Source organism: Sphaeramia orbicularis, chromosome 12 (genome assembly GCF_902148855.1).
Source record: "Sphaeramia orbicularis chromosome 12, fSphaOr1.1, whole genome shotgun sequence".
In the NCBI taxonomy this organism is placed as follows: domain Eukaryota; kingdom Metazoa; phylum Chordata; class Actinopteri; order Kurtiformes; family Apogonidae; genus Sphaeramia; species Sphaeramia orbicularis.
In genome coordinates this window covers 26718530-26729939 of record NC_043968.1, presented here as the reverse complement: position 1 = coordinate 26729939, position 11410 = coordinate 26718530, and the positions used below count along the sequence as shown (strand labels likewise).

Sequence of the window (11410 nt, the reverse complement as noted above, 5' to 3'; positions counted from 1 at the left end):
CTATGTAATGCTGACAATAAAGGAAAAAGAAAATCTGAATCCCCTTTCTGCTCCTCAACTATTCACACATAAACCTTTTCTCAGGTTTTTACCTTCAGGCTGCCACTGAAAAATTCACAATGCCCAGAGAACAACTAAGTCCTTCACTTACTGCAGGAGTTGTGGATGTGCCCTCGCCGTGCCTTTTTATTGCATCAAAAGGGCTTTTTTGTGAAGCTATGGTAATTAGTAAACCACGTAAAATTATCTCCTTCGGAGTGCATTTAACTGTTTTTATGCACAGCGCGTCAGGCCGAGAGGTGGGGGTTGATTGCAGAACATATGGACACAGATGGGGACAACATTTTAATGGGCGCTCTGAGTGGGGTTTTGTGTTTTTAACCCTTGAAAGTGGAGGCATGAACATCTTCAACATCCCCAACTGAGCATCAATTAAAGATTTGCTTTTAAACTGGTGACAGCAGCACAGACGTCTGGCATCATGTGCTCTGGGAGACTACACAATCTTCCTTTTTTTTTTTCTTTTTTGTGGCCGTAGTTCACACATGTACACACACTGACACACACATTGCATCACCCCCCTTCTTTCCTTCCATGTCCCTTGTTGTGCTTAATTAGGTTATCAGGTTGCTAACGGGCCATGATTCAGCTCCACGCCTCCCAGCTGGCCCTCTGATTGGAGGGGCAAGAAGGTGGACTTAATATAATTAACATGTTGTTATGGAGATGATTGAATTGTTTGGCGAAACACGGGTAGTGCCACAGCCGCGATGGCTCCCACTGTCACCGAGTCTAGTGAAATAGTAACAACTTTTTCAGCAATTAAGAAACAGGTACAATTCATGCAGCAGCACTTTAAATGGAATAATGTGATGCAGCTCAGTTTGTGTATCTAATCACTTACCTTAAAGAGATTAATTAATCATAAAACGCGTAGATCACTGTGTTTACTACTATTTGTCTGCCTCAGCGAAAGTTTTCCATTTTTATTTTTTATTTTTAACCGCACAGTATATTAGTATGTTTATGTGAAAGTGTGAGAACTTTGAAGGCGCTGTGTGAATGTGTGTGGTGGAAAGAAGTGACCAGGACCAGCACAAGTTTTACCGAACACATTGCTGTCTTTATTAGAGCCTTGTCTGGCAGTAATACTGAAAAAAAAGTGAACTTAGAACAGATGGTGGTGGCAGCCCACGGCTTATTTTTTCCTGTTTTTCTTTATTTCTTTGATATTTTTCTTCATTTTTTTGTGAGAGTACTGCGACTCTTGCTTTTCTGTGGCATGGATAACATCAATAAAAGAGACAGAGGGAGAGAAAAAAGAAATATACAACTTATATTACATTGTGTTATGAACAAAATATAAATCTATAACTCTATGTTATATTTACATAATTATCTTTCTTGATTTTTTTTTTTCAAGTTGAGATGGTAAGATATTTTTTAGTTGTAATAATTCTTACTTTGTTTTGAGCTCCACTCATGACTTGATTGTCTTAAATAATATCTTCATCATCATTTTCATTGTCTTGATATGGGGATAGACCTTGCCAGCAGGGATGATTGACGTCTTAATGCCCCACCCCCCCACCCTCCTGATACCCCCCCAAAGTAGATTGATCCCACTTTCCAGCATTGGGCTGAATCCTAGCGTGATAACAGGGATGACTATACAGCAAAACTAAAACCCAGAGGCTCAATATGTGGCATGAAGCAAACACCTATCGCAAGAATGATTGTGAATGTGAGGGGGGGATTACTATGTGACAGCACACCTGAAGAGTAGTCATGGCTCCTGTAGCATCATGTGGAGCTAAAACAAAGCAAAGGGCTCCTGATAAGAAGTGACTTTAATAAGAGACTGTAGATAGGACTGGCCGTCTCACACACGGACAGTGGAACACTGTTGGTAGATCACAGTAAACACTGTTTTCCTACGATTAAAAAAAATACTACTATCACAAAAACAAAAAACTATATACAGGATTTTATAACTAGAATAGTTCTAGTTTTAATACATTTAAAGAAACAAAAGGACAGCATAGGATTTGTTTGGTTGTCATGATAATCTCTTCATTTTTAAGGTGTGTGTATGTTAGTGTTGTGTGTGTGCATGGATGTATAAGTGAATCTGAGCCAACAATGTTCCACTGTGTTCCGGTGAGACGGCCAAACTAGTAAACAGGGATGGGACTCTTTGTTCACAGAAAACAGTTTCCGAAGATGGTAAAACTGAGTTCCATAAAAAAAAGCAAAAGAGGAAAAACTTCACATTATACATTATAATAATAACCATTACAAATAAAATTATAATAACAATAAAAAATCATGTTCTTCTTTTCTCTGACTGCACAGAGTCTGAGTGCTTTTTAGAAATGGGTTCGGACATGAAAAGGTTATGTCTTCAGCTCGGAGGAGGCTGCGTCGAGTCTGTCAGTCCAGCTCACTGTCCTAACTCCGCCCGCCCGCCGTCCGGAGGATTAATACAAAACGGACGCATCAAAAAAGAAGGGAACAAAAATGCAAAACAAAGCAAGGTAAAATGACAACTTTTGTTTAGATCTAAATACCTACCAGCTAAATAGAATAATGTTTCATTGACTGTCATAGCTTCATATGGTCATGAAAACCAATGAAGAGGAGAAAAATAAATTATACTGTACATAACTTACTAAACTTAGGAAACGCTGACCATCCTTATAATTATTGTTAATAATATTATTAGACTAGAGGCAGTTTGAAGAGAAATAATAAAATACAGTATTCAAATACAAACAGAAACACTGACTGGCTGACTTCACCTCAGCTCCGCCCACTGGGGGACAGCAGGACGACGTTAATTGGAGGGAAAAACACTGTGGGACATAACAACAGTTGTGTTTTTTGTGAGAGTGTGTGGATGTGTGTCTTGCCTGTTTGTTTCTGTACATAAACACAACCTTCATCGACCTGCAAAAGTCCACTAAAAAAGCACACACACACAGACACACACTCGCACTGCGGGATGTTTCAAGATAAATCGTACTGATGTTTTGCCTCGGACGAGATTAATACAGAAGGACGGAGCGAGAAGAAAACTGGTGGATTGTCTCACAACACGGTGCTTTCGTTTTCGGGCTCCGCGACGCCAGAGAGACTCACCTCCCTCCCCCCAAAAATCTCTAAAAAGTGGGACAGTCCACGCTGTGCTCAGTCCTGGTAGGACTGTCCCATTGGATTCTAATTGGGGGAGCGGGCAGTCACAAAAACACAGAAAAAGGGGGGTGGGGGGTGGGGACTGCTGACAGCACACTGCGAGGTCAAAGAAAAGCTATCTTTGTTAAAAATAAACATGTCTGATGTCTTTCAGGTGCTTTACAACAAAAGGGGAAAAAAGAAATGTCTCTTTTTTCTATTATTATTCAAACTTGTAGCACAAAACAACAAATCACATTCACAAGCCACTTATTGGCACCGTGTACCTGAGTGAGAATATTATAGAACCAAGAAAAAAAAAAGCTGTTTTTTTTAAAAGTGTCTCTTGATAATAAACAGGTCCGCCATCTTAAAGTGTCATCTGTTAGCCTTTGACAGGTCCACTGTTCTGTCTTTCATCTAAAATGTCTCCTTCAGTACAAACGGGTCTAAAAGGATGCTTTTTGAGTATGTTCGTGTTTCTCCTCACTCGCGGTATTACACTCGCCTCAGGATCAATCTCTTGCAGTAGTACTTGAATATTCCTCAGCAAGCTTTAGAGTCGGCTTGGTCGTCTTTTCCTCTCAGACTCCAGTTTGTGTAACAGTCAGTGTGAGTGACAGGTCCTGTGCTTCAGTTGATTGATCAGATGCTGGTATCAGGACTCCAGTGGGAGGGGTTTGCTCTGGTAAGAGTCTGTGTTAGTCACGAGAGAGGGCAGGGGGCTGGGGTTTTGTGAGATGGGGACTCAAGGTGATTGGCAAAAGAGAGTTTTCTTCCTGATCGGTGGGTTTGGGAGTCTGTGGAATTAACCAGCTGTGATTGGCTTAGTTATGCGGCTGCATTTGCCGTCCTATTGGGTGATATGGTTCTCATTATCACTTGCGTAATCAGCCTCTTCGTCCTCGTAATCGAAGTCGTCGTACACGTCCCCGTTGCTGTCGTCCAGCCGTAGCTCCTCCTCCTTGATTCGTGGCTCCTCCCCCTTCAAGCCGGGCATGTTGGGGGTCTGGTGGTGGTTGGCGTTTGGCTCGGGGCTGCTGGACATGCTGGAGTGCTCTGAGGGCATCTGAGGCGAGGGCATTCCTGCCATGGAGAGGGCGCCTGGGTAAACAACGCCTGCCGAGGACAGTGGCAGCTGACCCTGCTGCCTGCAACACACAAACACACACAGAGATGTTTAATGAGTTGTTCAGAGCGTAAAAGGCAGCACTGGAGCCTCTGTGGCAGAATCAAATACAACTCGGCTTGGAAAAAATTTGCCTTGAGATGATGAGCAGAGGTGTTTTATTATGGTTGTCCCCTAAAAAACACAAAAACAACCGGCAAAACGGACACTGCATATCAGGTGCATCGTAATCATAATGAAAAATGTAACTAGAAGGTGTATGAGAAAGACCATGTACCTGAAACTGTTTTTTCTCCCTTAACAAATAGAAAGTAAAAAGTAAATCCAACAAAAATGGAAAAAGGAAATAAAAAGTTGACTTTAAAAACACCTGAAGATTCAGAATAACACACATGCTCATTGTAAAAGTGTCTGAAAATTTTAAACTGCAAATGCTAATTATTAAAGACCATCTGCTAAAACAACACTTCAACACACTTTTCTACAAAAACATACACTGTTCCTCTTACCCCACACTGAAGTATTGTCTCATTTCCTGTCGACGGGACCTCATGATAGCCTTGTACTCGCCGATGCGCAGCTTCTTGCCGTCCACCAGGCAGGTGCGTTTTGGCCGTGGCTTGTACTTGTAGTCGGGATATTTTTCCAGATGCTGCTTGCTGAGGCGGGCCTGCTCCTCATAGTACGGCTGCTTTTCCAAGTTGGTCATGGCTTTCCAGCGTGAGCCTGAATAAAGAAGAGAAACGCTGTTATTGATAAGGATCAGTTTCAGTTGTTTTTCTCATGGCTTTAGACAAGGGTAGAAAACATGGATAAAACTGGCAGTTAATGTAATGAAAGCACAGAATGAAAAATAACAGAGCAGAGCAGTGAGCATAGAAATGATACAAATCAGTTTGAAGTTATTTTAAGTTAGTGTGTACGCCGGCGTGGACATCAATTAGAGCTCGTGAGGGGAAAATACATTTAGCATGGTGTGAGTGACGCCATATCTTCTGTGTACACCCTCACGTGATGCAGTGGCATGTCTGTAGTTACACTGGCATGTACACGCACAGATCATGTCAGAAGTTGACCAGGGTTCACCCAGACAGAGGAAATACAGGAGGTTAATGAGGAGAGCAGCCACAAGGACCGTACTTATCTACACTAATGAGGACTTCACTTAACCTGCTGTCATCTCTCAGTTCAGTTTCTGCTCGTAGATTTGTACTATCAGGTCCGTGTGTGTGTGTGTGTGTGTGTGTGTGTGTGTGTGGTGTGTGTGTGTGTGTAATCATGAGCATGTCTTCCCCTGTGTGTTTCATATCTGGTCTAAATTTGCACTTGACTACTGTATGTTTAATGGGTAAAAGCTGTGAGCACATGGCTGTTCTCTCTCTGTCTTTCTCTCTGTTCTGCGATCTGTTAGCAATCGAGAGACAGAGAGAGAGAGAGAGAGGAGAGAGAGAGAGGAGAGAGAGAGAGAGAGAGGAGAGAGAGAGAGAGAGAAGAGAGAGAGAGAGAGAGAGAGAGAGAGAGAGAGAGAGAGAGGAGGCTTATTAAAACCAGATTTCCCTGTGTTATAAAACGCTTAGGAGCTCTTTAAAATGTCAGGGCCGATCCCGGCGGTCCGGGGGAAATGTCAGGCGGCCTCGCGCTGCTTGTTTAATGCATAATGAATTATATCATCATTTGTCGGAGCACTGCTCTCCCCAGCCGTTCATTAACAGCCACGCTTACACGATGCCACCGCTTGTAAGGAAATCACTGTGGGTGTGTATTTGTGCAATATATGCATTTCCTTCGCTCGGGTTGCTTCGTACACATGCACTGGTAGTTTGCGCTGTGAGGCCAGAGGGAACGCTCCTGTCACTCAAAGCAGACTGTGTGCATTTGTGTCTGTGTGAGTGTGTTTGTTTTACCGAGGATTTTGCTGATGTTGGAGTTGTGCATGTCGGGGAAGGCCTGGAGAATCTTTCTCCTTTCGTCCTTGGCCCAAACCATGAAGGCATTCATCGGCCGCTTGATGTGCGGCTCGCTGGTGCTACGACCCCGAGACTCCCTAAATATTCTGGAGTCTGATACACTGGGGGAGCCTGAAGAGGAAGACAGAAAGGCAATATATCATTAAGGAGATTCTATGAATATCCAGCTTCTGCAAGAAATCTGAATAAGCTGAAGACTGAATAACTGTGTGTGTGTGTGTGTGTGTGTGTGCGTGTGTGTGTGTGTGTGTGTGTGTGTGTGCGCTCACCGTCAGAGTCTCCGCTCATGGTGAAGTCCAGCATGGCGTGGTTGAACTTCTCCTCTGCCTGCTGCTTCAGCTGTTGACTCAGACTCTCCAAGGCAGCCTTGTCCTAAACAACACAAACATTTCACAGTGAGTAACGGAGTGTGAATATCTCAATGAATGAAACCCTTTTAGTGATGCTGAGCTACTCTCCAGTTTGCTTTTACATCCAAATCTATCACTCTTACTGGCTCAAAATAGATTTTTTTTTTCAACTCTGTCAATCTCTTTTGAAAAAGTATAACCTGCTTGTTGGGAAATTTAGAAATGTGTGTTTTTTTTTCCCCCTGCGATCTGCAATAAATCAGTTAATAATAAGTCTTTCTTGATAGAGAAAATAGGCAGCGATTTGAATGTTACTGTTTTTTTGGTTCATTTCAATGTTCGTCTGTGGAAATGCTAACAACAACATCAAATTGTTGAGTGTTGTGCTTGAATACACATCTGTGTGTATGTTTGCATGTGCAAGAACGTTGATTACATTTAGGCCTATTTGAATGTTTACTGTTTGGTGTGTATGTGTATACTGTGCACTGTGTGTGTGTGTGTGTGTGTGTGTGTGTGTGTGTGGTAACTCCTGGCAGCCACCTGCGCGAGTGGAGTGCAGCGGCTTGCCTCTCTCTTGCAGAGGCCCCCGAGGGTCGATGCATTAGAGAGAGAGAGCGAGAGAGTGCAGAGCGGACGAGAGCGAGGCCACGCCGCACGGCCCCCTGGGTATTTATTACAACCAATAAAAGGCTGATTTACTGAGCATTTACATGCTTAATGCAAGCAGCCGGCACACTCTGCGCTAGAACCTGACTGTCGACGAACACACACACACTCACACACAGACGCGCGGCCGTGCTCCAGCGCCAGCATTTTACAGTTTAATTATACGATTAGGATCGGTACCCAAAACACTGTCGTCTTCTAAAACAACCTTCCAAAAAGTGTCCCTCTCCATTTACATGTGACCCTGGCGAGCTGGCTGGTTGGATGGAGGGAGGGCAGAATGATAATGAAATGCATTTTCTCTGTTTTTAGTCCAACAGAGTTTAATTGTTAGAGATAATTTTTCTCCCACATTGGAATAAATACAGCTAAATAGACAGACGGGCAGGAGAGAGGGAAAATAAAAGCCTGAGCATACCACGGAAAATATTCTTTTTGTGTTCTGAAGGTTTTTTAAAGTACATTAAATGTATTTATTGTGTTTTGATAAATTAAAAAAATGCCAGCAGTTTGGAATTATTTATTTATTTTTGTATGTAAATTAAATATTTTAGTGAAACAGCACAATGTGTTAACTTTTTTTTTTCTAATCACCCTCATCCTTTCAGATTTGAAGATTTCATATGGTTTTAGAAAAGGATTTTTTTTTTTTGCAGAGTGTGTGAGAGAAGCAGAGGGAGAGATGAACCGGGAGACAGAGTGGATGACAGCCTAGTCTGACATTAAGCCCCAGTGCAGTACATGAGGAAAGTGGATTGAATGGCTGACACTGGAGCCAAGACACAAAGTAGCGACAAAACTAATCCTCTGAGTGTGTCACAGATGACACTGTTGTATCTGAACACGGAAAGCTCGCCGACTTCACACTTGCAGCACAAAGCCAAAGGGCCGAGGAAACAGAAGTCAGCACGAGCGCGAGGTTTTATTTGAGCTAAATGATCTCGGAGGCTGAGAAAGAGCCCAATTTGTCCACGCAAAAAAGACACAACACAACTGTCATGTCTATTACAAGCTATGTTCCTGGATGAAATGTATTTTTTTAACTAAAAAAATATGTCAATAATTACTAATGTTTATTACACTCATTAAGAAAGATCTCTCTTTCACTTTCATATAATATTGTACTGTGGATTTGGAAGAATTTTGTATGAAATTGATGCATTTTTGTCTCCCAACAACCTCAAAAATATGTCTGTGAAATAAAAAAAAAAAGAAAAATAGAATAATTCTCTAACATCCTCTCACTCTTCAGTAAATTCCGTCAAATTACCTGACTCCTTATTGGCCATTAGAAGCTCTGAAACAGTATCTTCTAATGAAAAACTAATGAGTTGGAAATTGTCGGTGTAAATGTTTGCAATAGAATTGATTTTACATCAAATTACCGATAGATCAGAGTGCTTTTGGCTGTGTGAAACATACTGGATGAGAGAGGTTAAAAAAAAAAAAAAAGCAAAGGAGACAGATAGAGCTGTTGAATGTCAGCGGTGCAGATGCTCCGAGCGCACTGTTGTTCGTGTATGTGTGTGTTTGTGTGTGCACCAGCTGACTCCCAATGTGTTTAACAAATAACTACAATTTAGCCACGCTGCCGAGGAGCCGGCGCCGTCACTTCACATTACTGTCTCCTCGACGCTCCGCTCCGCCACACACACACACACACACACACACACACACCGCCCTGCAGTGCGCCTTACAGACACACTCATTACCTCTGAGACGCCTCTGGTTTTACCTTATCTGGCCCTGTTTAGCTTCAACACATTTCAGCGTGCACATTGTACACTGATTTACCTCCTACATAGTGCAGTAGGCATGGCATATGGCAAGACAAATTATTACACACTGACAATGAGACGGTACAGCTCAGGATGACTTTGGAGAGTTTCTGAGAATTTTCTTGCATTTTGAGTAGATTTATGATTTTTTTTTTTTTTTTTTTTTACATTGAGAAAAATGCATTAGCTCTAAGAGGCTTTTTTAGGTCCCCTTTAGTGTGTGATACCACTGATCAACATAAAAAAAATAATTTCATAATTTGTATTTTAATCAAGAACAAAACTATAGATACATGCTCTAAATTAAAGACAAAAAACTACAATTACATCATGACTTGAATCTATAGGAGCCGTAGCCAACGTCCTATGTCTGAGGCTGATCCTGTAGGATATTTGTACCTTGTCTGAGCGTCCGTTGTTGAGGCTGAGGTTGCTGACGGCGGCCACCTTGGCATCCAGCACTTGTTGCTCTCTTTTCAGCTGCTCCTTCATCTGCCGGGCCTCTGCGAAGGCCTTCGTCACGGCTTCATGGTCGTTCAGGTAGGCGCCCGAGGTCAGTGAGGACAACAGGTCTGTACAGACACATGCAGAGGCAGAGAAAAGACCATTAGAAATATATTTTATATTAGACAAGAAAAGGGGAATTAGCAGAAATTTGTAATGACATTTTACATTTACAGTCCTGTTTGTAGAGGTGTGTGTGTCTGTGTGTATGTGTATGTGTGTGTGTATGTGTGTACTCATCAGGAGATTTCATCCAGAATAAATCTTCCTGTGAACCATGAGGTAAAGACATTAACATAAACTTGACAAGGGGCATCTCTGCATGTGTGTGTGTGTGTGTGTGTGTGTGTCTACTGCTCTTTTCCCTGTAAGTGTGTCCCTCAGAGTAACACACACACACACACATGCACACACACACACACACACACCACATGTACATACTGATCACTTGGCTGTTAAGCTGGGCACATGAGTCAGTGTGCCTCTAGCTAGCCTTGTTACAAACTGCCCACCACCTCCCACCTACCCTCAGTCTAACAGACAAAGAAAGAAAAAAGGACCGATAAACTGAGCCAAAACTTCCACTGCTTGACATCTCCTGTTCTCTGTGCTTCAGTCTGATGTGAAAATAAATGCATACACACATACATAGATGTCTTTGTCTATTTATGTGCACATTAAGTGTTTTACTTCAAAGAAGTGGTGGCCAGATGACTCTTATTACAGCTAAAAAGTCCTGCTAATTTCCCCAGCCGTGAACATCTGCCCTGCTGTCAAGCAAAGATCACATCTCCCTACTCCTCCTCGCTGCCTATTATTTCTATTATTTCTGCAGCTTAGTTGCAGATGAGGCATTTGAGGCATCTACTCTGTGTATGCGTATGATTGTGTGAGCTGCTATCGCCTCTCTCTATCAGTTGGGTTCGCTCTCAACAAAGAGCCGCGGCTGGCTTATGGGGCCTTTATCTGCGCTAATCCGCACCGCTAATGCCATCTCAGGCCAGATTACCAGCTTCAGATTGGTAATGACAGAGCCGTGAACTCTTTCAGAAGTCATAACCGGAAAATCTGGATGTGAGTTAGGACAAAACAGGGGTGGGCGGTGGGGGGTGAGAGAGGACAGAGGAGAGAGGGCGATGGAATCGGGTGGCAGTCAATTTTAATCTGGAGTCAAAAGAGAGGGAGGGGGACAGATAGATATTCTTGCACAGATGAATGTGTGTGTGTCTTTCTTAAACTGACAGCGATGCCAAGCATCCAGACAAGTGAATATGACCCAGATGGGGGGGGGGGTCCTCCCTCTCTCTTTCTCTGTACACACAACTTGTGTCTCAGTCTGAGCACCAAATCTCTATAGACAGGCGCGATACATTTTTGACCATAAAAACTCTCAGGCAGGAAGGTCAGGGGGAACTGCAGTATTTTCTGACAGGGACAAAGACAAATGTGTGATCGTGGTAGAAGTTACAGGCACTGACAGCCCTTCAGTTTAGTTTGGAATGGGTAGATGGATGGATGGACAGATGAAGTGGGAGAAAGTTAAAGGTGCCTCTGGGTAGGTAGGTGTCAAAAAAGACGAGGAGGTGCACTGTGGAGAAGTTGGAGGAGACAAACACACTGACACTCGTCATTTACGCAGATACAGCACAAGATGAGACTAAATGAACTTGGATTAATCATATTTTAATCTACAGATTCTCAGCCAGATCATATTCTATTTTTCCTTTTAATTACAACCAAAATGTATCGTCAGTTTTATGTTTGATACAAATTCAGGCGATACTTCTTTAAGTCACAATTTGCTTGTAAACTCATATTTACTGAGTCTAGAAATAGATT

General features: G+C 42.5%; 1 protein-coding gene across 1 annotated transcript in view; it reads right to left on the bottom strand.

Moving 5' to 3' along the window:
- Window positions 1–1101: 1101 nt before the first annotated feature.
- The window catches only part of sox5 (SRY-box transcription factor 5), a 208446-nt gene continuing 198137 nt past the window's right edge, over window positions 1102–11410 (bottom strand). The window contains 5 exon segments of the mRNA XM_030149442.1: window positions 1102–4325; window positions 4813–5029; window positions 6208–6381; window positions 6540–6642; window positions 9467–9639. Coding sequence (XP_030005302.1) covers window positions 4028–4325; window positions 4813–5029; window positions 6208–6381; window positions 6540–6642; window positions 9467–9639 — 965 coding nt within the window. The 3' untranslated portion in view covers window positions 1102–4027.